Below are 27219 nucleotides of genomic sequence, written 5' to 3' on the forward strand. Positions count from 1 at the left end.
GGTGAACCCTACAGTTCCACTGAGTTTATAATTCTTGAGGTGAACCCTACAGTTCTACTGAGTTTATAATTCTTGAGGTGAACCCTACAGTTCCACTGAGTTTATAATTCTTGAGGTGATCGAACCCTACAGTTCCACTGAGTTTATAATTCTTGAGGTGAACCCTACAGTTCCACTGAGTTTATAATTCTTGAGGTGAACCCTACAGTTCCACTGAGTTTATAATTCTTGAGGTGAACCCTACAGTTCCACTGAGTTATAATTCTTGAGGTGAACCCTACAGTTCCACTGAGTTTATAATTCTTGAGGTGTACCCTACAGTTCCACTGAGTTTATAATTCTTGAGGTATACCCTACAGTTCCACTGAGTTTATAATTCTTGAGGTGAACCCTACAGTTCTACTGAGTTTATAATTCTTGAGGTGTACCCTACAGTTCCACTGAGTTTATAATTCTTGAGGTGAACCCTACAGTTCCACTGAGTTATAATTCTTGAGGTGAACCCTACAGTTCCACTAAGTTTATAATTCTTGAGGTGAACCCTACAGTTCCACTGAGTTTATAATTCTTGAGGTGAACCCTACAGTTCTACTGAGTTTATAATTCTTGAGGTGAACCCTACAGTTCCACTGAGTTTATAATTCTTGAGGTGAATCCTACAGTTCCGCTGAGTTTATAATTCTTGAGGTGAACCCTACAGTTCTACTGAGTTATAATTCTTGAGGTGAACCCTACAGTTCTACCGAGTTTATAATTCTTGAGGTGTACCCTACAGTTCCACTGAGTTTATAATTCTTGAGGTGAACCCTACAGTTCCACTGAGTTATAATTCTTGAGGTGAACCTTACAGTTCCACTGAGTTATAATTCTTGAGGTGAACCCTACAGTTCCACTGAGTTTATAATTCTTGAGGTGAATCCTACAGTTCCGCTGAGTTTATAATTCTTGAGGTGAACCCTACAGTTCTACTGAGTTATAATTCTTGAGGTGAACCCTACAGTTCCACTGAGTTTATAATTCTTGAGGTGAACCCTACAGTTCCACTGAGTTTATACTTCTTGAGGTGAACCCTACAGTTCCACTGAGTTTATAATTCTTGAGGTGAACCCTACAGTTCTACTGAGTTTATAATTCTTGAGGTGAACCCTACAGTTCCTCTGAGTTTATAATTTATGAGGTGAATCCCACAGTTCCACTGAGTTTATAATTCTTGAGGTGTACCCTACAGTTCCACTGAGTTTATAATTCTTGAGGTGAACCCTACAGTTCTACTGAGTTTATAATTCTTGAGGTGAACCCTACAGTTCCACTGAGTTTATAATTCTTGAGGTGAACCCTACAGTTCCACTGAGTTTATAATTCTTGAGGTGTACCCTACAGTTCTACTGAGTTTATAATTCTTGAGGTGAACCCTACAGTTCTACTGAGTTTATAATTCTTGAGGTGAACCCTACAGTTCCACTGAGTTTATAATTCTTGAGGTGAACCCTACAGTTCCACTGAGTTTATAATTCTTGAGGTGAACCCTACAGTTCCACCGAGTTTATAATTCTTGAGGTGTACCCTACAGTTCCACTGAGTTTATAATTCTTGAGGTGAACCCTACAGTTCTACTGAGTTTATAATTCTTGAGGTGAACCCTACAGTTCCACTGAGTTATAATTCTTGAGGTGAACTCAACAGCTCGACTGAGTTTATAATTCTTGAGGTGAACCCTACAGTTCCACTGAGTTTATAATTTTTGAGGTGAACCCTACAGTTCCACTGAGTTTATAATTCTTGAGGTGAACCCTACAGTTCCACTGAGTTTATAATTCTTGAGGTGAACCCTACAGTTCCACTGAGTTTATAATTCTTGAGGTGAACCCTACAGTTCTACTGAGTTTATAATTCTTGAGGTGAACCCTACAGTTCCACTGAGTTTATAATTCTTGAGGTGATCGAACCCTACAGTTCCACTGAGTTTATAATTCTTGAGGTGAACCCTACAGTTCCACTGAGTTTATAATTCTTGAGGTGAACCCTACAGTTCCACTGAGTTTATAATTCTTGAGGTGAACCCTACAGTTCCACTGAGTTATAATTCTTGAGGTGAACCCTACAGTTCCACTGAGTTTATAATTCTTGAGGTGTACCCTACAGTTCCACTGAGTTTATAATTCTTGAGGTATACCCTACAGTTCCACTGAGTTTATAATTCTTGAGGTGAACCCTACAGTTCTACTGAGTTTATAATTCTTGAGGTGTACCCTACAGTTCCACTGAGTTTATAATTCTTGAGGTGAACCCTACAGTTCCACTGAGTTATAATTCTTGAGGTGAACCCTACAGTTCCACTAAGTTTATAATTCTTGAGGTGAACCCTACAGTTCCACTGAGTTTATAATTCTTGAGGTGAACCCTACAGTTCTACTGAGTTTATAATTCTTGAGGTGAACCCTACAGTTCCACTGAGTTTATAATTCTTGAGGTGAATCCTACAGTTCCGCTGAGTTTATAATTCTTGAGGTGAACCCTACAGTTCTACTGAGTTATAATTCTTGAGGTGAACCCTACAGTTCCACTGAGTTTATAATTCTTGAGGTGAACCCTACAGTTCCACTGAGTTTATACTTCTTGAGGTGAACCCTACAGTTCCACTGAGTTTATAATTCTTGAGGTGAACCCTACAGTTCCACTGAGTTTATAATTCTTGAGGTGAACCCTACAGTTCCACTGAGTTTATACTTCTTGAGGTGAACCCTACAGTTCCACTGAGTTTATAATTCTTGAGGTGAACCCTACAGTTCTACTGAGTTTATAATTCTTGAGGTGAACCCTACAGTTCCCCTGAGTTTATAATTTATGAGGTGAACCCTACAGTTCCACTGAGTTTATAATTCTTGAGGTGTACCCTACAGTTCCACTGAGTTTATAATTCTTGAGGTGAACCCTACAGTTCCACTGAGTTATAATTCTTGAGGTGAACCCTACAGTTCCACTGAGTTTATAATTCTTGAGGTGAACCCTACAGTTCCACTGAGTTTATAATTCTTGAGGTGAACCCTACAGTTCCACTGAGTTTATAATTCTTGAGGTGATCGAACCCTACAGTTCCACTGAGTTTATAATTCTTGAGGTGAACCCTACAGTTCCACTGAGTTTATAATTCTTGAGGTGAACCCTACAGTTCCACTGAGTTTATAATTCTTGAGGTGAACCCTACAGTTCCACTGAGTTTATAATTCTTGAGGTGAACCTTACAGTTCCACTGAGTTATAATTCTTGAGGTGAACCCTACAGTTCCACTGAGTTTATAATTCTTGAGGTGAACCCTACAGTTCCACTGAGTTTATAATTCTTGAGGTGAACCCTACAGTTCCACTGAGTTTATAATTCTTGAGGTGAACCCTACAGTTCCACTGAGTTTATACTTCTTGAGGTGAACCCTACAGTTCCACTGAGTTTATAATTCTTGAGGTGAACCCTACAGTTCTACTGAGTTTATAATTCTTGAGGTGAACCCTACAGTTCCCCTGAGTTTATAATTTATGAGGTGAACCCTACAGTTCCACTGAGTTTATAATTCTTGAGGTGTACCCTACAGTTCCACTGAGTTTATAATTCTTGAGGTGAACCTTACAGTTCTACTGAGTTTATAATTCTTGAGGTGAACCCTACAGTTCCACTGAGTTTATAATTCTTGAGGTGAACCCTACAGTTCCACTGAGTTTATAATTCTTGAGGTGTACCCTACAGTTCCACTGAGTTTATAATTCTTGAGGTGAACCCTACAGTTCTACTGAGTTTATAATTCTTGAGGTGAACCCTACAGTTCCACTGAGTTTATAATTCTTGAGGTGAACCCTACAGTTCCACTGAGTTTATAATTCTTGAGGTGAACCCTACAGTTCTACTGAGTTTATAATTCTTGAGGTGAACCCTACAGTTCCACTGAGTTTATAATTCTTGAGGTGAACCCTACAGTTCCACTGAGTTTATAATTCTTGAGGTGATCGAACCCTACAGTTCCACTGAGTTTATAATTCTTGAGGTGAACCCTACAGTTCCACTGAGTTTATAATTCTTGAGGTGAACCCTACAGTTCCACTGAGTTTATAATTCTTGAGGTGAACCCTACAGTTCCACTGAGTTTATAATTCTTGAGGTGAACCCTACAGTTCCACTGAGTTATAATTCTTGAGGTGAACCCTACAGTTCCACTGAGTTTATAATTCTTGAGGTGTACCCTACAGTTCCACTGAGTTTATAATTCTTGAGGTATACCCTACAGTTCCACTGAGTTTATAATTCTTGAGGTGAACCCTACAGTTCCACCGAGTTTATAATTCTTGAGGTGTACCCTACAGTTCCACTGAGTTTATAATTCTTGAGGTGAACCCTACAGTTCCACTGAGTTTATAATTCTTGAGATGAACCCTACAGTTCCACTGAGTTATAATTCTTGAGGTGAACCCTACAGTTCCACTGAGTTTATAATTCTTGAGGTGAACCCTACAGTTCCACTGAGTTTATAATTCTTGAGGTGAACCCTACAGTTCCACTGAGTTTATAATTCTTGAGGTGAACCCTACAGTTCCACTGAGTTTATAATTCTTGAGGTGAACCCTACAGTTCCACTGAGTTTATAATTCTTGAGGTGAACCCTACAGTTCCACTGAGTTTATAATTCTTGAGGTGAACCCTACAGTTCCACTGAGTTTATAATTCTTGAGGTGAACCCTACAGTTCCACTGAGTTTATAATTCTTGAGGTGAACCCTATAGTTCCACTGAGTTTATAATTCTTGAGGTGAACCCTACAGTTCCACTGAGTTTATAATTCTTGAGGTGAACCCTACAGTTCCACTGAGTTTATAATTCTTGAGGTGAACCCTACAGTTCCACTGAGTTTATAATTCTTGAGGTGAACCCTACAGTTCCACTGAGTTTATAATTCTTGAGGTGAACCCTACAGTTCCACTGAGTTTATAATTCTTGAGGTGAACCCTACAGTTCCACTGAGTTTATAATTCTTGAGGTGAACCCTACAGTTCCACTGAGTTTATACTTCTTGAGGTGAACCTTACAGTTCCACTGAGTTATAATTCTTGAGGTGAACCCTACAGTTCCACTGAGTTTATAATTCTTGAGGTGAACCCTACAGTTCCACTGAGTTTATAATTCTTGAGGTGAACCCTACAGTTCCACTGAGTTTATAATTCTTGAGGTGAACCCTACAGTTCCACTGAGTTTATACTTCTTGAGGTGAACCCTACAGTTCCACTGAGTTTATAATTCTTGAGGTGAACCCTACAGTTCCACTGAGTTTATAATTCTTGAGGTGAACCCTACAGTTCCACTGAGTTTATAATTCTTGAGGTGAACCCTACAGTTCCACTGAGTTTATAATTCTTGAGGTGAACCCTACAGTTCCACTGAGTTTATACTTCTTGAGGTGAACCCTACAGTTCCACTGAGTTTATAATTCTTGAGGTGAACCCTACAGTTCTACTGAGTTTATAATTCTTGAGGTGAACCCTACAGTTCCTCTGAGTTTATAATTTATGAGGTGTACCCTACAGTTCCACTGAGTTTATAATTCTTGAGGTGAACCCTACAGTTCCACTGAGTTTATAATTCTTGAGGTGAACCCTACAGTTCCACTGAGTTTATAATTCTTGAGGTGAACCCTACAGTTCCATTGAGTTTATAATTCTTGAGGTGAACCCTACAGTTCCACTGAGTTTATAATTCTTGAGGTGAACCCTACAGTTCCACTGAGTTTATAATTCTTGAGGTGAACCCTACAGTTCCACTGAGTTTATAATTCTTGAGGTGAACCCTACAGTTCCACTGAGTTTATAATTCTTGAGGTGAACCCTACAGTTCCACTGAGTTTATAATTCTTGAGGTGAACCCTACAGTTCCACTGAGTTTATAATTCTTGAGGTGAACCCTACAGTTCCACTGAGTTTATAATTCTTGAGGTGTACCCTACAGTTCCACTGAGTTTATAATTCTTGAGGTGAACCCTACAGTTCTACTGAGTTTATAATTCTTGAGGTGAACCCTACAGTTCCACTGAGTTTATAATTCTTGAGGTGAACCCTACAGTTCCACTGAGTTTATAATTCTTGAGGTGAACCCTACAGTTCTACTGAGTTTATAATTCTTGAGGTGAACCCTACAGTTCCACTGAGTTTATAATTCTTGAGGTGAACCCTACAGTTCCACTGAGTTTATAATTCTTGAGGTGAACCCTACAGTTCTACTGAGTTTATAATTCTTGAGGTGTACCCTACAGTTCTACTGAGTTTATAATTCTTGAGGTGAACCCTACAGTTCCACTGAGTTTATAATTTATGAGGTGAATCCTACAGTTCCTCTGAGTTTATAATTTATGAGGTGAATCCCACAGTTCCACTGAGTTTATAATTCTTGAGGTGTACCCTACAGTTCCACTGAGTTTATAATTCTTGAGGTGAACCCTACAGTTCTACTGAGTTTATAATTATTGAGGTGAACCCTACAGTTCTACTGAGTTTATAATTCTTGAGGTGAACTCTACAGTTCCACTGAGTTTATAATTCTTGAGGTGAACCCTACAGTTCCACTGAGTTTATAATTCTTGAGGTGAACCCTACAGTTCCACTGAGTTTATAATTCTTGAGGTGTACCCTACAGTTCCACTGAGTTTATAATTCTTGAGGTGAACCCTACAGTTCTACTGAGTTTATAATTATTGAGGTGAACCCTACAGTTCTACTGAGTTTATAATTCTTGAGGTGAACTCTACAGTTCCACTGAGTTTATAATTCTTGAGGTGAACCCTACAGTTCCACTGAGTTTATAATTCTTGAGGTGAACCCTACAGTTCCACTGAGTTTATAATTCTTGAGGTGTACCCTACAGTTCCACTGAGTTTATAATTCTTGAGGTGAACCCTACAGTTCTACTGAGTTTATAATTCTTGAGGTGAACCCTACAGTTCCACTGAGTTATAATTCTTGAGGTGAACCCAACAGCTCGACTGAGTTTATAATTCTTGAGGTGAACCCTACAGTTCCACTGAGTTTATAATTCTTGAGGTGAACCCTACAGTTCCACTGAGTTTATAATTCTTGAGGTGAACCCTACAGTTCCACTGAGTTTATAATTCTTGAGGTGAACCCTACAGTTCCACTGAGTTTATAATTCTTGAGGTGAACCCTACAGTTCTACTGAGTTTATAATTCTTGAGGTGAACCCTACAGTTCCACTGAGTTTATAATTCTTGAGGTGATCGAACCCTACAGTTCCACTGAGTTTATAATTCTTGAGGTGAACCCTACAGTTCCACTGAGTTTATAATTCTTGAGGTGAACCCTACAGTTCCACTGAGTTTATAATTCTTGAGGTGAACCCTACAGTTCCACTGAGTTATAATTCTTGAGGTGAACCCTACAGTTCCACTGAGTTTATAATTCTTGAGGTGTACCCTACAGTTCCACTGAGTTTATAATTCTTGAGGTATACCCTACAGTTCCACTGAGTTTATAATTCTTGAGGTGAACCCTACAGTTCCACTGAGTTTATAATTCTTGAGGTGTACCCTACAGTTCCACTGAGTTTATAATTCTTGAGGTGAACCCTACAGTTCCACTGAGTTTATAATTCTTGAGGTGAACCCTACAGTTCCACTGAGTTTATAATTCTTGAGGTGAACCCTACAGTTCCACTGAGTTTATAATTCTTGAGGTGAACCCTACAGTTCCACTGAGTTTATAATTCTTGAGGTGAACCCTACAGTTCTACTGAGTTTATAATTCTTGAGGTGAACCCTACAGTTCCACTGAGTTTATAATTCTTGAGGTGAACCCTACAGTTCCACTGAGTTTATAATTCTTGAGGTGATCGAACCCTACAGTTCCACTGAGTTTATAATTCTTGAGGTGAACCCTACAGTTCCACTGAGTTTATAATTCTTGAGGTGTACCCTACAGTTCCACTGAGTTTATAATTCTTGAGGTGAACCCTACAGTTCCACCGAGTTTATAATTCTTGAGGTGTACCCTACAGTTCCACTGAGTTTATAATTCTTGAGGTGAACCCTACAGTTCCACTGAGTTTATAATTCTTGAGATGAACCCTACAGTTCCACTGAGTTATAATTCTTGAGGTGAACCCTACAGTTCCACTGAGTTTATAATTCTTGAGGTGAACCCTACAGTTCCACTGAGTTTATAATTCTTGAGGTGAACCCTACAGTTCCACTGAGTTTATAATTCTTGAGGTGAACCCTACAGTTCCACTGAGTTTATAATTCTTGAGGTGAACCCTACAGTTCCACTGAGTTTATAATTCTTGAGGTGAACCCTACAGTTCCACTGAGTTTATAATTCTTGAGGTGAACCCTACAGTTCCACTGAGTTTATAATTCTTGAGGTGAACCCTACAGTTCCACTGAGTTTATAATTCTTGAGGTGAACCCTACAGTTCCACTGAGTTTATAATTCTTGAGGTGAACCCTACAGTTCCACTGAGTTTATAATTCTTGAGGTGAACCCTACAGTTCCACTGAGTTTATAATTCTTGAGGTGAACCCTACAGTTCCACTGAGTTTATAATTCTTGAGGTGAACCCTACAGTTCCACTGAGTTTATAATTCTTGAGGTGAACCCTACAGTTCCACTGAGTTTATAATTCTTGAGGTGAACCCTACAGTTCCACTGAGTTTATAATTCTTGAGGTGAACCCTACAGTTCCACTGAGTTTATAATTCTTGAGGTGAACCCTACAGTTCCACTGAGTTTATAATTCTTGAGGTGAACCCTACAGTTCCACTGAGTTTATAATTCTTGAGGTGAACCCTACAGTTCCACTGAGTTTATAATTCTTGAGGTGAACCCTAGAGTTCCACTGAGTTTATAATTCTTGAGGTGAACCTTACAGTTCCACTGAGTTATAATTCTTGAGGTGAACCCTACAGTTCCACTGAGTTTATAATTCTTGAGGTGAACCCTACAGTTCCACTGAGTTTATAATTCTTGAGGTGAACCCTACAGTTCCACTGAGTTTATAATTTATGAGGTGAACCCTACAGTTCCACTGAGTTTATAATTCTTGAGGTGAACCCTACAGTTCCACTGAGTTTATAATTCTTGAGGTGTACCCTACAGTTCCACTGAGTTTATAATTCTTGAGGTGAACCCTACAGTTCCACTGAGTTATAATTCTTGAGGTGAACCCTACAGTTCCACTGAGTTTATAATTCTTGAGGTGAACCCTACAGTTCCACTGAGTTATAATTCTTGAGGTGAACCCTACAGTTCCACTGAGTTATAATTCTTGAGGTGAACCCTACAGTTCCACTGAGTTTATAATTCTTGAGGTGAACCCTACAGTTCCACTGAGTTATAATTCTTGAGGTGAACCCTACAGTTCCACTGAGTTTATAATTCTTGAGGTGAACCCTACAGTTCCACTGAGTTTATAATTCTTGAGGTGAACCCTACAGTTCCACTGAGTTTATAATTCTTGAGGTGAACCCTACAGTTCCACTGAGTTTATAATTCTTGAGGTGTACCCTACAGTTCCACTGAGTTTATAATTCTTGAGGTGAACCCTACAGTTCCACTGAGTTTATAATTCTTGAGGTGAACCCTACAGTTCTACCGAGTTTATAATTCTTGAGGTGAACCCTACAGTTCCACTGAGTTTATAATTCTTGAGGTGAGCCCTACAGTTCTACTGAGTTATAATTCTTGAGGTGAACCCTACAGTTCCACTGAGTTTATAATTCTTGAGGTGAACCCTACAGTTCCACTGAGTTTATAATTCTTGAGGTGAACCCTACAGTTCCACTGAGTTTATAATTCTTGAGGTGAACTAAGTCGCTGCAGGTATATGGAATTTCCAAAGACATTCTCGTAACGCAATGCTGAAGTAAATTATTGATGTCGAAAGGTATTCATTTTGGATTTTGTTCAAACTCGTTTTGGTTTTCAGATAAGATTCAAAATGGCCGATTGGTGGCCATTTTGTTTTAATGAATGTGGTTCTAGTGCCATATCTCTGACATGCTTTGACTGATTATGTTCAAATTGAAAATATTAATTATATATCATCCCGTAGATATACAGATACTGTAGAATACTTTATTTTCGCTTGGAATTTATTTTCGCTATTTTCGCTGAAGGGATGATTCCGTGAAAATAAAATTCAGCGAATATACTTTTTTTCCTATTTTTCACATTAAACTCATGAAAAATCAGTGAAAATAAATTCCAAGCAAAACGCCCATAAAGCCTTTTCAGTGAAAATAAATTCCAGCGAAAATAAAGTATTCTACAGTATATTGGTTTGACGATCTGATTCAAAATGGCCGAATGGTGGCCATTTTTATGCTAAAAAGTCAAGCATTTCTGGCATTTTGGAACTTGATCTCAGTCGTGTATGGATGGATTTTGTTCAACTTGGTACATACTGTACATCAGACATTATGGTTCCAGATGCACATCATTTTGTTTTTCAGATCGGATTCAAAATGACCGATTGCAGCCATTTTGTTTTCATGAATGCGGTTCTAGTGCCATATTCTTGACATGCTTTGACTGATGTTCATATTTTATATATTCATTATATGTCATGTCACTATTTTGGTTTGATGCTCTGATTTTGAATTCGGCCGGGGAGGATATGCTCCACTCTACTACAATAAATCAAATACACAACCAAAAACGCAGCAATAAACCCTGGTTTGACCAGGAATGTCGTAATGCAAAAACATGCAAATTGATTAGCCTTCGGCGCTTTCGAGAAAGTGGTACAAATCATGATTTGGCATTGTACAAGGATACAAAACGAGATTATGAGAATCTCATCAGATTTAAGAAAAATAATTACGACATTTATATTCAAGACGAATTGAGAACAATTTCTGATGAAAAATGTCTCTGGACTGTTATGAAAAAACAAAAACGTCACGCCTTCACTCCAAATCAGTTGGAGATTGGTGAATGGGCAAACTACTTTAAAAATCTGTACAAAACAAGTTTAGCGATACCAACGATGATTTGCAACCACATGATAATGATAATCCAAATTTATTACTGAATGCTCCAATTTCACAAAGTGAAATTTTAAATGCTGTTTATAATCTTAAGAAAAACAAATCCGCTGGCCCTGATATGATTATTCCAGAATTTTTGAAATATTCATGTGACTTAACCGTCCCTCTAATCCATACTCTCTTCAATAGTATATTTGACACTGAGCATTTTCCACAGGGGTGGTCCAGAGGTGTTGTAGTTCCAGTTTACAAAAAGAACAACACCTGTGACCCAAACAATTACAGAGCAATCAGCCTCCTAAGTGTACTTAGTAAAATATTCACTGGTATTCTAAATCAATGTCTAAATGCTTGGGCAAATGAATATAACAAAATTCCCGAGGTACAGGCGGGTTTCAGGGAGGGGTACAGCACTATTGATCACGTGTTCACTCTATCAGCAATTATTCAAAGGTACCTATCACGAAGAGGTGGGAAGTTGTATTGCTTATATGTCGACTTTCAAAAAGCCTTTGACTCCGTTGAAAGAAATTGCCTTATGTATAGGCTGAGTTTAGACGATATCAATGGGAAAATGTACAATATTTTGCAAAGTATATATAGCGATGTTAAATCTTGTGTTAGGATTGTAGGGTCTACATCTGATTACTTTCAACTTGAGAGGGGTGTCCGACAAGGGTGTCTAATTAGTCCCATTTTATTTTTGTTTTTTATAAATGAAATAGAATCAAGCTTATGTGATTCGGGGCTCAGGGGTCTAGAGTTGTTGCCAAATGACATGTTTGAACTGTTTAATCTTATGTACGCTGACGATATTGTTTTTATGGCAAATACTGTTATAAATTTAAAACGTATTCTAAATGTCCTGCATGAATTTACCATTAAGTGGAAAATGACCGTGAACCTGTCGAAGACAAAAATAGTGGTTCACCGAAATGGTGGGCATTTAAGCAAAAATGAAATGTGGTATTTTATTTTGGAAACCAACTTATTCAGACCGTGGGATCATATGAATATTTGGGATTAATTATGTCCTGCAAGGGCTCTTGGCAAGTCACAACAAAACAATTGGCGCTAAAAGCCAAGAAAAAAATTATCTACGTCCGAAAATGTTTCAAACATGTCGAAGCTCTGCCAGTAGATATTTATTTCAAATTATTTGATGTTATGATCTTTTCGTTAATTACATATGGCAGTGAAATTTGGGGTTTCAAGACATATGATCACCTAGAAAGTATCCACACAGAATATTGTAAAAGATATTTAGGATTAGCAAGGACCACATCTTCAAGTATGGTTTTGGGAGACTGCGGACGACTTCCATTATTTTGCTCAACACACTGCATTAAATATTGGCTTAGGGTTACCAGATTAGGGGACGAGCGTCTGCCAAATAAAGCTTATAAAATGCTTTTAAATATGCACAATCAAGGCAAACGCACTTGGGCTACTGAAATAATGCTCCTATTAGACAATTTAGGTTTTGGCACAGTCTGAGAAAATCAAGGTGTTGAAAACAGTGAAAATTTTCTACTTGAGTTCAAAAGCCGTGCGCAAAATGAAGGCAAACAAATTTGGTACTCTGATATATGTACGGCGGCGAAAACAGATCATTATCGACAATTTAAATTTAACTTTGGCAGAGAAATGTACTTAAAGCTTTCAGTCAACACAAAACTTCGTAGAGCATATGCCCGTTTAAGGTGTTCAGATCACCCCCTAGCTATAGAAGTCGGTAGACACAGAGGAATCGCCAGAGAGTATAGAATTTGCGATCTATGTTTGTCTGAAATTGAAGACGAGTTCCATTTTCTTCTAAAATGCCCCAAACTTAACACATTCAGGCAAACATTTCTCCCCCAGTCTCTCCAGGACCATGCAGCAAACACCTTGCAGGATTTTCACAAGATAATGGCATCAGACAACACGACTGATATTGAAAGTGTTGCTTTATTTTGTTTTCATTTATTTAAAATTAAAGAGAAAATGTAATTTAAGTCTTTTATACTTTATTTTCAAACCTATGACAGAAATGTAATGATTTATTATTATTTGCGTACATGGGCCAGAGGCCTAAATACGAATAAAGTTAATATTGATGCTCTGATTCAAAATGGTCGACCGGTGGCCATTTTGTTTTAATTAATGCTGTTCCAGAGCAGTATTTCTCAATATGAACAAGTACTTTCTCTATATTATTATGAACAAAACAATATAACTAACAGGGACTATGCCATGCAAACTGGTAATTAGCAATTTTTGAAAAGTAAATTGAAACAGTTGTTACGGTAATAGGTCATTGTCAAAGCGTAGTTTATGCACAGGTACTATGGTCTATGCATTCATGGTGGTTGATATCCATGCTGTGTTATATTTGTGACATTTTATAGGGGGTGGGCGTGTAGCCGAACATGAACCCGAAAATAAAAATGTGCTTAGACGAGCATGTCTTGGATGAGTACGGTAATATACAGTACGCTGTAAAGCTTGTTCATGACCAGACACTGAGATGCCTCTGTCAGTGAATTATTATAAAATTGTATGCAAATGCGGTTTTGTGGTCATTCATTCTCATTTGAGTGGAACGTTTGTAGATCAAGTAATCCATGGGTGAAAGCATGTGTACATACATACACAGTGCTCTCCATGAGGAGCTCAAGAGAGGCGCAGCGCCCCTCTATAATTTATTCATGCCCCTTTTCATTTTCGTTTGGAAACTACAAGTCTGAAAGCTTTGATACATGTACTTGGTGTGAATGTACCTTCGGTACATGTAGACCTCTCTTAGATTTGTTCATTTCGTGATGATATCTTTAATTCTCTAATTTTGGTGAATATTTTTGTCATTTTTGTTAAAAAGTGATATTTTCAACCTTTTGTTAAAAACAGCAAGTCTGATTGCTTTCTTATTATATACATGTATATATAGGTACTACATGTAGACCTCTATCAGATTTGTTCATTTCGTGATGATATCTTCATTTATCTAATTTTGATGGATATTTTTGGTAAAAAGTGATATTTTTGAATCCTTGTTGAAAACAGCAAGTCCAATTGCTTTGATGCTATACATATTGTTCATTTTCTGATGATATCTTCAGTTCTTTAATTGAAATGTGCATTGCTAACAGCGAAGCTATCTTAGCTGACAGGCTGCTTGTTCATTGTCTGCACTGCTTGAAGGATGTCCGGCGCTTCCAGGTTTATATAGGGTTTGATAACTGTGGATTATGATAAAAGAAAAAATTATGATGGCAAGCTTTTGTGTGTGTTTTCAAAGTTATTAATCAGCCCTTTCAAAAAAACATAGCAAATTGGAGCAAATCTCATAAACAAGCAGAATTGCCATCTGTGGCATCAATATAATTAGCATACTAGATGCACTCAATGCTATTTTAGCAATATTTTCACTTTGAACACTTCACTGTTTTACCCCAAGATACGTTTCCTTGGGTTGATGTCAACAGACACTAGTGATTACAGCCAGAGTAGTATCAGTCTTCAGCTACAAGCTCAGATTAATGCAAAATAGTAATTATGAGTGTCTACTGACGTCAACCTAAGAAATAATAACTAAGATTAAATATAATAAGTATGTCCTCTACGATGTTATGATGCGTCACTGACGCACAGAGCAGAAGTTTGCTGTGACGAAGTAGTCCTACTAACTAACTGACGTGCCATTGACGCAAGAGGATACATTGTATGTCTATAGTTACAAAATTTGTATTTTGGGTAAAATGCAATTTGCATTTATAAACAATTATCAGTAAAAGTAGAAATCAGGAGCCTCAACATTTTCTTTTCTGACTCAAATCTCCCAACAAGCACATCAAATGTTTTATTTCTTTTTCTTGATCTTTTCATTCCAGCAGTCAACTACAATGTCCAATGTAGCTGACTCATCTTGATTTCAAGGGATTTCATTTTGACTCTGAACTCCCACGTACATGTAGGTTCTGGTAGCACACTGTATATAATTATTAATTCTTTTTGCCATGTATATTTTTAATCAGAATATATTCATTGCAAACACAATTAATAATTATATACAATGTGTTAACTGATATGCTTTTAACAGGATGTAAAAATGGGTCAATTGATTGTTTCTATCATAATTATGTTACATGTATAATGTTATGGCTGGGTTATTGCAATTACGTAGCCACTGTGATGAAAACAATGGTATACTATTAGCCCACATTAAGTTACCATTAGCCATCTACAGGTTTTGCAGATGTCAATCATTTGAGTAACAACAACAACTTTCAATCAAGTACTATAAAACATGTTGAAAAAGCGAAATACTATTTTAGAGAATTGTGACAAAATGACGTAATAGCGAAATGTTGATTTAGCGAATCTCTCTTGTCTTTGTTGATTTCCTGTTTTACAATACTTGTCTGTCACCTGCCAAAACAAATGCGCAGTTATCACCTTCATAAAAACAAAGAAAAACTGTCACGTGTAATTAGAAAGCGCTCCAGATTATCACGTTTCCTGTGTTGTTTACAAAGTGTGTGTCTGGAGAAAGACGTTGTTTGGCCGCCATTTTGAATTTATAATGAAGTCATTAGCGACATCTTAAATTAGCAAATTAATTCTCTCGCTAAATTCGCTAAAAAGACATGCTCGCGAAAAAGACATGTTTTACAGTATATTATTATTAACAGGAAATACATCCTACAAACACGTAATGTCCTTTGTGTGAACTCGGTGACAGAGACAAAACTATAGACACAAATTCAGTCATTTGAGTTGTTAACGCATTGATACATTTGTAGGTTTAAAAAGTTGAGAAACTGAAAAAAAAAATGTATGTATTATTTCAAAAAGAATCACTTGGCTGTTAATTTTACAATTATCTTATTGCTTTGCATAATGGTTATACATGTAGCAGATCATAGCAAGCAAATCTAGGATGCCGGCCAGCTATGCACTTTGCTGGCAGTGATTTTATTTTATAAACCACTTGTGATAAATTGTTGTTGTCAGAAAAAAAAAAATGTTGGAATTTGTTTCGACTGGCACTAAAACATCAACTTTGCGAGCCATTGTTTTGTTTAATTATTCAGTTTGTTTTCCAAGTAAGAGTTGCCTGACACTTATTTTTGTATTTTCACTGGTTAATTACGCAAGTTCTCTCAATAATGTTGTTGTGACATCTTCCAGAACTAAGTTGAAACAACTATCCAGCAGTAACAAAGAAAGCTGCTCAAGATAAATAGAGGGGTACTACTAAATGAAGAGGGGTTGGAATAAATAATAGAGGGTCTACCAATGTCTAAAAACGATGAAATCTATGTCTGAAAGGTGTTGGTGACATTGTTTTGCGAGAAATTAAAATCACACAACGGTACATGTATCTGGCATTTTATTCCTCATAATAAATTGATTTCAGAGTAATCAAATTTAATACCCGGTAGTAGATATATTGTTTTCTTTATAAACTAGTGAATTAAAAGTGAATATCACTGCAACATCAGAAAAAGTAAAACCCAGTGAATATTTCGAATCCCACAGTATGATGTACATGTAGCTGCATGTTTCTTCATGCACTGCATGGATGTCGTACAGGAAGTAGCTCTGTAAACAGTTTTTATTTCAACAGAGACACATTTTCGCAAGCAATTGAAAATCTCAAAACATGTAGCAGTGTGAATTTCTCTGATGACTTAGAACATGAAGTGTCAGGGACTTTCTCAAATACCATGAGTTCTTGGAATTGTCTACATTTCTTGCACTTTAACTGTTTATCGTATTACGTGAAATTCACTTTTAAAAATGACGGTCACTGGGAGCATAGTGGTATTTGCATCATACTCATGATCGGTAGATCCAAGTTCAAATCCTACCTCAGGCTGAACTTCAAAAGGGTTGACCCCTATCCTGGGTAAGTGTGCCACAGACTCAATGGGAAGGCCAATTCCACTGGCTGAGATTCATTCACTAACGAATGCGACTTTGGGGGAACCTTGGTTAAGGTCCGCAGGTGCTTGTGACCGAGCCTGGTTGACGCCAGGATAGTGCATTAAATTGCCATTTGATAGGAAGATGGTCGCACATCCCTGTCATGTAGTCCCAAACATGAATACGACTTCTGCGGCAAAAATGCACTATGTGTCAGCACTAGCACTTGCAATTTGCACATACAAAAAAAAGTCAGGAAAGACAACAGTGACATTCAATGTTCAGAACTGTCGCCTGGCACAAAAAAATATTTAAAACAAAAAAATGACTTTATATATTAGTCATTCCCATGGCAAACAAAAGCAACTTCAAATACGTGTAATTTTTCATTTCACATTTTGTCTCATTATTTTATTTCTGTTTTTGTGATTTTGTTAAACATACAATAATTTTGTTATTTGTTTCTATCAGGCGACAAGCATGTCTATCAGCTGTACGCAATGCCAAACAGAAAGCCTTAGAAGTTGCCAGAATGTTGCGTCAGGCGTTGGGTAAACCAATCATGATCAAAGAAGAATACAGCCATGAATGGGAAGGTCCTGCTGCTAACGAAGTACCTCAAGACAACGAAGTACCAATCAGCTTCCAACAAAGAATCAGCAATACGACCATCACTGTGAGCGTTAAAGTCTATGCAGCGTTTGAATTAAAACCCAAAGAGAAAGGAAAGCAGCTAGAGAGTACTCTTATTGAGGCACACACATAATCTACCCTTCACTGTGTGAGCCTGTAGAACACTGTAAATATGACATGGCTTGCACGCTGTATTCATTTGATGTGGTGATACGTAGACACTGCACAGATTTGGACCCAAAAGGAGATATTGTCAAGCATCAGTGGGACACATACAACTTGTGTATTATATAATGTACATTAATTACAACAATTAGTCATCTTCCTGAAATGACCTTTGCCAGATCTACATAAGCCCAAAAAAACAAGGGCTTATGCTTTGACGACCTCCACCTGTATGTATCTTGGACATTGGTTTGTTCACATTCAAACTTCACAAATACTGTAGAATACTTTATTTTCGCTATTTTCGCTGAAGGAATGATTCTGTGAAAATAAAATCCAGTGAATATACTTTTTTTGCTATATTTTTACATCAAACTCATCAAAAATCAGTGAAAATAAATTCCATACAAAACGCTCAAAAAACCTTTTCAGTGAAAATTAATTCCAGCGAAAATAAAGTATTCCACAATACATCACATATCTTGGGCAACATATACACCTCCATTCATTTCCTCTTCTGATTCAAGTTTTTAGCCATTTTTTTTTAGCCATATTGCTGACATCCTCTGACTGTTCATGTTCAAACTTTATATAATTTTTAAACTTATGAACTTAGAACTTACGAGGACTATATAATGCAGTTTCTTGTAAATAAAATCTGGTGAATATACCTTTTTTCCTATATTTTCCATTCAACTTGTCAAAAATCAGTGAAAATAAATTCCATACAAAACGTCCAAAAATACTCAAGAATACTTAGTGCAATTTATGTGTAATTTTTTCTGTATCACAATGAGTATTTTGGGTAATTTATTTTCAATAATAATTAATACACAGGTTATCATAATGTAAAATAATTGTATTTAAGGATGTAGTAGTGTTTTTTGAAGTGAACTTTATGTGAATGAAACCTGCTTAAAACCTGTCAAAATTAATAACCCGCATTATAGCGATGTCTAAATTATACGCTTTCATAAAAAGTATAGTTGGATATGGTTTAAAACAATTCTTTCATGAAAATATAGTGTGGATTTTACTTCCTGAAAACGTCCACCATATCCTTAAAATTATAATCACTAGTTTGGATTTCCATGAAACCAGGAAGTCAGTGTATTATGTATCTATTTCCTGCTGGCACAGATTGGATGTAATCTGTATTTTCACATCGTACTAGAGATGTATAACCGGATTTCCTGGTTCTAAATGTTTTAAAGTTGTTACTGATTGTACTTGCATCTAATGGTGAAAATCACAAAATCTATGTGAGGAATGAACGAACGAACAAATGAATGAATGAATAAGTGACTGTTAAGTTATGTTTGTAGTTTGATGTTTTTGTGTTATTTCAGTAATGATCATTGTCTTATACAAGTGTTCATAGCAGTAAATAAGCTTCTGTAAAACCATTTATTTTCACTATTTTGATATATTGATCATATTCATTGCTGTTAAAGTTCACAAATTTGCCAGGAAACAGTGACTTCTATTGCTATTCTACATGTTCATGTGAATTTAATTTAGTGTATTTTACTTATTAGTAAAAATAGTGCAATTAAAAAAAAAAAAAATTAGTGCATTTACCTTACTGGGTGTAAAAATGTAATGTCATTGCTGACTTTAACAGTGGATATCATTTGAACTCTACAGACATTCCATTCATGGTATGTCATGGTTTAGATTGGATTACTGGAATTTGCTGTGGCTCACTGTTCAGTTAACACAATACTTGATGACATATTTACAATGTTTGTTCATTCAAGCAAGTAAATACCGCTATTATTAAAGCCAGTCTTGGAGTAGGTGGGAGAGTGGTTCTTGGTAAAGCATTTATTTTATTTCTTTTCGATATGAAAGTTAGTAGTTTAAGATAGAAGTGAACTATTTCCCCCCACTTCCACCACGTCATGACCGATGCATGTATATTCATTTAGTGATTCATGTTCATTGGTGTATAAAATGCAGGTCACAGTCTGTGGAACGTCACACTCTGTTCTGTTCAGATTTTATTCCAAAATTTACTCATAACCTAAAGAATAAGTAAAATTCACATTAATATGTATATAGAAAATGTTTCTCGCTTCTCTTTTTCAATTATGCGTTTTACTGACACTATTAAACTATCAAGTAGGAGCCGAGTGACCTTACTTGTAACTGACATGTGTTCAGTGATTAATGTTCACCCCGCCCGACCAAATAATACCTTCCTGGTCAAATCTTTTTGTTTGATATTACCTCTTTATAAACTCATGATTTATTATAATATATGACCCTTGTTTTTGACAGCAGTATGGTATTTTTGAGATGGTGAATAGCTGTAATACACTAGTAACTAGAATTCAACTCTGTCTTAAGGTTCACCTTTTTTGTTATAGAATGTTTGCGGCCAAACTAACATAAATCATATCCTTATCCTTTTATGAAATTGCATTTTCCAGCAAAATTATTGTAAGTGACTTAATATACTGATATACGTCATGCGTGCCACAATAGATTGTAAAGTTTATGCCGAGACATGCTTTGTTATCAATTTACCTCTAAGATTTCAGATGAGGAAACTGGGTTTTGGATTTGTTTTTATGTAAAGAATGACAATTGTTTACAAAGTGTACATTATTGACCCTGATTACGCAAGATCTGTGCTGAAATTTGATATTTAATCAAATCTAATTTATATTCCATTTATGTAAATAACTAAACTTTACTGATATAAGTCAAGTTCATGACAATAAAGTTGTAATTTTTTTTATTAATTTTTAATAAATTTGTCATATTTTCATAATGCTTTGTTGCTGTATGTGTTTTACTGAATCCTTTGATTGGTGTTAACTTGAGCAATACAATGGCCTAAAGTAGCCCATTGAACAATTAACATGACATTTTTACAAAATTCAAATTCTTTCTATATTCTGAGTATAATGAGTATGATATCCACAGTAGATTCTGTAATCTGATGTAATTGTCCACTAGTATGTAAATATCGGTGCATGTAGTTCGAGGAAAGTGATCACTTTTCTTGCCAATTCGCCAAATTTCAGACCATTTCGTAAATAATTTAGGAAAGCAATCTCACCAACTAGTTTGAGACAAATATCATTGCTACGTGATTGAATTTTAGATACTGAGAGTTTGTGGGACATCACCAAATATCAAGAATGACTTGTAATTGTTGGTTTTTGGAAAAAATGTATACTATTAATAATAGCTCCATAACAAACAAAAATGGCTTTCATTTGAATTTCATTCTCATCCCTGTTATATATATTAGTGAAAATCGGCCGTCCAAGTTAGACCACTGTTCATGCAAACGAAAACTCAGGTAATTGGGCGTTGATTGCCATAAAAACAAAAGTATTCAAGAAATTAACGCTTGGCGTCTGGTTGACCCGGAAGTTATCGCAGACACGTGAAAGTTTTGGAAGATTGTTCACAATGACAACAGCTTCGGTTTCGAAGGTACAAAAATGTCTGATTTTCTATTCCCTTGCTCTCTTTAATGATATTCATTATTTCCGAGTATTATTTATATTTATCTTTTTATTTCCGATACTACATATACTTTTATTTTCAGGGTTGTTTTGTATTTAAAGCAAGAAATAAACAGAAAGTGTTGCAGCCAGGTAAGCGTGTCGTTTACTGGAATCTAGTGTGTTCATTTTCATTGAGTAGTTCAACTGACACGTTTTACTATGGCTAGGATTGTGCACAACAACTTCCCTCCGAGGTCGTGTTGCATGATACGCCAGGCAGTCGTTTGTAATTACTCATTGATGTCTGATTTCATACAAGTTTGAATGAAAGTTGATAGGTAGCCATTAATTTCGTTGAGATATTAGTCAGTGAAACGACTTTATCAAAGATTATGGAAACTACCATGGCATAAGCATCAACATTCCCAATTATCAATCAATTCTGATTTAAATATTCTCGGTATGTCATCACAAATTCTGTACTCTCTCAAGTTAGACTGACAATTTAAGTGTTATTCCACGTTTCAGTGTCTGCAACAAATATACTCTTTACAAGCGAAAAGACAAACCGGAATAGGAAGTCGGTAGATGACAAAAATTTGTTCATTAGCGTGCGGGAAAGTGGGCTAGTGTTGGGAAAAACAGACTGAGGTGTTAATCTGAAGATTCATTGTCTATTTATTTTTGTGAATGGTCCTGATCAACGTTAGGGGGATTGTGACGTAGCTCCAAAAATAGGAACCGGATGGGAATCAAAATGTGAATTATTTTCAAAGTTGTTTATTTTTTAGCCCCTGCTAAATTTTCTAAAGAATAATCTAAGTGAGTGATTGTTAACACGTGTAGGTTGTGAAAGGTGAGTGGGGAGTGATCATTCTCAAATATCCAAATTCTTGTCGAGCATACTGTTCTGCTCCAAAATAATAATAACAACTAAATAACATTAACACAATAATTTCACAATGTCAAGAAAGAAAAGTAGTGTTTAACATTGTAAAATGTTGACTTCATGACACAGCAAACTCTGCTCATGACCGGAGCTGTTGTCTTTGTTGAAAATTCGCCAATTCACCAAATCGTGGTTTAGCTGTTTAGCTAATTTTTCAAAAGATCATATGGATACTAAGTATTCAATTCATATTAACCAACCCTAGACTTTAAAATACATATTCTAAGATCTATGTCCCAACTAGTATTCGAATATGTTTTCGGAAATTTGAGACATTGTTCAAAAAATCCAGTACAGGGATATGTCTGATGACAACTAATAATACGCAATTCTCCATGCAGTACTAGAAATTATTGCTGATACTAATCACATTTTTATTGGAAAGTTACTCGAACGTTTAGTAGACGAGCATAATAATACTGTCACATGTCCCCCGTCTTAGCCACATAACCGTCGCAGTTCGCTTCATTTATGTAACATCGAATATTTAGCTTGATGATTGATAAACATATATTCACTGTTGCTTTCATGTTACGTTAATACAAACATGATTTAAACTTGTCCTTTGCGGTGTTTTTTTCTTTGCCGAAATATACAAAAATAGCATGTGTGTGTGCGTTTCCGTGAGTAAAAGAGGCAGGCGAGACTCCTTGCCACAACGTGTTGTATTCATTTCCAGCGCGCGTGGTCGGCGTCTTTGATTGTTTTTATTTTGTTGTTTTATTCTCGAAATCTATCACTGCCTGCGTTTATTTTGTCATGTCTCACAACTGAACGTCCAAGCTGACTTTGTTAGTCCCCGTTCGGACGCAGTCCGAAAACGGGGACTTATGTTTTGCCCTGTGTGCGTCCGTGCGTCCGTGTGTCCGTGCTTCCGTGCGTCCGTGATCACCTGTATCTCGAACATGCATGGACCGATTGAGTTCAAACTTCACTCATACATCACACATTATATGGGACATATGCACATGCATTTTTTTCATGATCCGATTAACGATAGCCGAATAGCGGCCATTTTAAGGCCGAAAATGCATCAAAATCGCACATTTTCACCATTCCGGACCCGGATCTCAGTTATGCATGGACGGATTTTGTTCAAATTTGGTACATACATTAAACATAATAGGACCTTGATGCACGTCATTTTTTTTTTTGGATCGGGTTCGAAATGGCCGACTGGCGGCCATTTTGTTTTAAAGAATTCAGTTCTGGATCCGTATCTGAGACATGCTTGGATTGATCGAGTTCAAACTTCACACACACAAGGTACATCATGTCACAAATATGTATGTGCATTTGTTTCATGATCTCATTAACGATAGCCAAATGGCGGCCGCTTTAAGGCCGAAAATGCATTGAAATCGCACACTTTCACCATTCCGGACCCGGATCTCAGTTATGCATGGACGGATTTCATTCAAATTTGGTACATACATTAAACATAATAGGACCTTGATGCACGTCATTTTTTTTTTTGGATCAGGTTCGAAATGGCCGACTGGCGGCCATTTTGTTTTAAAGAATTCAGTTCTGGATCCGTATCCGAGACATGTCTGAATTGATCGAGTTCAAACTTCACACACACAAGGTGCATCATGTCACAAATATGTATGTGTATTTGTTTCATGATCTCATTAAAGATAGCCAAATGGCGGCCGCTTTAAGGCCGAAAATGCATTGAAATCGCACATTTTCACCATTCCGAACCCGGATCTCAGTTATGCATGGACGGATTTCATTCAAACTTGGTACATACATTAAACATAATAGGACCTTGATGCACGTCATTTTTTTTTTCGGATCAAGTTCGAAATAGCCGACTGGCGGCCATTTTGTTTTAAAGAATTCAGTTCTGGATCCGTATCCGAGACATGCTTGGATTGATCGAGTTCAAACTTCACACACACAAGGTACATCATGTCACAAATATGTATGTGCATTTGTTTCATGATCTCATTAACGATAGCCAAATGGCGGCCGCTTTAAGGCCGAAAATGCATTGAAATCGCACATTTTCACCATTCCGGACCCGTATCTCAGTTATGCATGGATGGATTTTGTTCAAATTTGGTACATACATTAAACATAATAGGACCTTGATGCACGTCTTTTTTTTTTTCGGATCAAGTTCGAAATGGCCGACTGGCGGCCATTTTGTTAAAGAATTCAGTTCTGAATCCGTATCCAAGACATGTCTGGATTGATCAAGTTCAAACTTCACACACACATGGTACATCATGTCACAAATAGTCACAATTCCAGAACCGGATCTCAGTCATGCATGGATGGATTTTGTTCAGATTTAGCACAATGTGTTGTACATATGCAGGTGCATTTCGGTCATGATCTGCTTTGAATGTACATGTCACTCAAATATGAACGGAACGGGGACGTGTCATTGACAATGACTTGTTTTAGCTGTATTTTCTGAATATTGAAATACTGGCAATGTCTACTTTAATACACTGTATGTTGAGTGTTTGTTCATATTTTTGTACCTTCAGCTGAGTATTTTTGTGATGAAGATGGGAAGGTACATAGCATTGACAAACAAAGATGGCAGACATATGAAGATTGCTGGCAGAACATTAATACTGATATACAGGTATTGAGGTTTTATGGATATTTTCATGTGAATTATATTAAACAAATCCTATCTGGGACTAAAACAAAAAAGAAGCAAATTGCATCTTGGGGGTTTGTGAGACACAAATGCCAATGAGGAAGCCGAAATTTATTGTCTAATAGATCAATTTCTCATTTTGGGTAATTTAAGTTAAGAATTCAGCATCGATCTAATTCAAATATAGAGTGCAGTATTTTGTCTGTTAGTAGTGTATGCACTCGCGTAAATTTCAGAGATTTTCTTATGTTCAAACAAGTAATATTTTCTTGACTTATTGTACAACAAATGCAATTTTAGATTTATATTCATCTATGTGCTTCTAATAGAGCAAATATAGTGGTCTCAATAAATTTGCTTTTGTGGCGAGACCTTTGTTTTACCTTACCTTGACTTGTATGTTGATTTATTTTATATTTTTTTAGAAATTACAGAGTGAAGTTAACAGTAAAATATTCGTAGATTTGGTAAATTTCATCCAGAGATCTCATCAAGAATTCCAACTCCAGAATGAAGGTGATAATGATTGCAGTTCCAAAAAAAAGAAGAAAGTTATTCATGAAATCCCAACAGCTGCTCTTATAACAGGTCAGAATTCAGTTATGATAGGTCAGAGGTCACTGTATTAAGTTATATCAGGTCAGAATTCAGTTATGATAGGTCAGATTTCACTGTTTTTTGGAAATGCGTAGCGTGTTTACACACATAATCCAATAACATTATCATTAATAAAATCTGATATTGACGATATATCTAGCTCTGTTATTTACAGTATCTGTAATACAAGCATGTTTGAACTAAGCTTATTTTGTCTATTTTAAAGGACAGTGGTTATTGGTTATGATTATCACATGACCATAAATACGTGGAATGCAATCACATACATTTGTTTGCTGCTTTAGATTTAAACTGTTTATTCATAACACATGTGCCATCTGATCTAAGATGTCCATTCACTGGTTATTACAAATTTAGCATCACTTTCTTAAAGGACCAACTAAGAGTTATTTTGATTTTTGAAATAGGCATTAATTTGAGCTGTATACAGTTATTTTAAAACTTTGGATTTGTCTGATAAATGAAACCATTGATTAATAAGGTCCTTATCGGTTCTAGTGATAAAATCATCCAGCCTGCACAGAAATCTAATCCACTCTACAGAACAAATACTGCATCAATAACCAATGCTGCCAACATGCTCATAGAATTTTACAGTAACCCCTCGCTAAAGTGGCAGATTTCGGGATTTAAGCAAAAAATTCTTCGAGAATAGACAGTGGGTAAATTTTGCTGCTGAGTTTGGTACTAAAGATCAGAATGATGGATTGTTTACATTGCAGTGAGTTTTATAGGGCTTGTTAAAGGCGAGTTGTCACCTTAAACCGAGCTGCCGTCGTCTTTTCAATCCAGTAATTGACAGGACAATAAGTGTTAATGCAGATGACATCACCATGGTTTGCAAAACTCTGGCACTGATTGTCTTACACAGAATCTTTAACAGCTAATTAATTGCAAAACTACTGCTATAGCTGGCAAGAGGTTATTTTGGAAGCCATCCAATTAATTTAGTCGATATTGTGACTTACTGAGGCACAACTTACTGACAGGTCAATGTATATAAATAAATTTCAATATGCTTAATTATCAATTTGTTGGAATTTCTCTCATTTGGCAATTAATGCTGTAATTATGGTACGTCTATATTTGTAGGTGTTAATACTCCGGACCATAATGACATGTTTTGTCAGTTATTGACTTTATTACGTGATAAGATTACACCATATATAGCACTATTGGGATCAAAAGACTGTAATAATGTGAAATCAACGATGATGAAATTATTATCACAATTAATGGGATCCACCAATCATGTGAGTATTGCATCATCTCCAATTACCATGGTAACATAGAGATGTTGTAAATTAGCTAAACTGTGATATTGATGATAATACATTGTCTCTGTTGTTACAAATGTCATATTACTTTTACTTTAGTTTTATATGTATTGTACTTTATTACTAACATTTTATTGCTGTCAACCAATGGAAACTATTTCCAAGGATGCAATCAATTCATTATTATTATTATATAAAAGTGAGATCAAGAACATCCTTATTGTGTTACAATGTAATACAGTTGTGGACAGAGTGTTGGTATGGTATTTATTCTACAAATAACTATACTGTGTAAAACTAACAGCAACGAGTTTCTATGTACCGGTACTACTATGCTGGATGATTGTAAAAAGAACAATGTTGAAAATAATGTTTAATAATGTATCCACGTACATTGGATACCAGGACCAAATTTCAAATTAAGTAAAAAAAAAGGTGGTTACACTAGTTGGAAACAAATCTTTATTCTGAACATCTGATATACCCAATAATGCATTTGTATGACAAATTCCCAAAATTGAATAAGAGCTACTGAAATCATCTAGC

At 36.3% G+C, this 27219-nt stretch overlaps 2 protein-coding genes across 3 annotated transcripts in view; both read left to right on the top strand.

Annotated features, from left to right (window-relative positions):
- The window catches only part of LOC100370434 (interleukin-1 receptor-associated kinase 1-binding protein 1-like), a 36124-nt gene extending 18333 nt beyond the window's left edge, over positions 1-17791 (top strand). Inside the window, exon 3 of the mRNA XM_002739972.4 lies at positions 17413-17791. Within this exon, the coding sequence (XP_002740018.2) occupies positions 17413-17707 (295 nt within the window). The 3' untranslated portion in view covers positions 17708-17791. The remainder of the gene's footprint in view (positions 1-17412) is intronic.
- Positions 17792-21102: 3311 nt separating this feature from the next.
- Positions 21103-27219, top strand: part of LOC102808322 (origin recognition complex subunit 3-like) — a 30776-nt gene continuing 24659 nt past the window's right edge. For both annotated transcript variants that reach the window (XR_014930866.1, XM_085505105.1), the window contains exons 1-5: positions 21103-21192; positions 21308-21356; positions 24660-24760; positions 25204-25366; positions 26489-26649. Coding sequence is in view for 1 of the 2 variants with exons in the window: in XM_085505105.1 (XP_085361231.1) it covers positions 21169-21192; positions 21308-21356; positions 24660-24760; positions 25204-25366; positions 26489-26649 (498 nt within the window). In the remaining variant the exon portion in view is untranslated. The remainder of the gene's footprint in view (positions 21193-21307; positions 21357-24659; positions 24761-25203; positions 25367-26488; positions 26650-27219) is intronic.

The sequence above is a fragment of the Saccoglossus kowalevskii genome, chromosome 11 (assembly GCF_978046115.1).
Source record: "Saccoglossus kowalevskii chromosome 11, keSacKowa6.1, whole genome shotgun sequence".
Lineage (NCBI taxonomy): Eukaryota > Metazoa > Hemichordata > Enteropneusta > Harrimaniidae > Saccoglossus > Saccoglossus kowalevskii.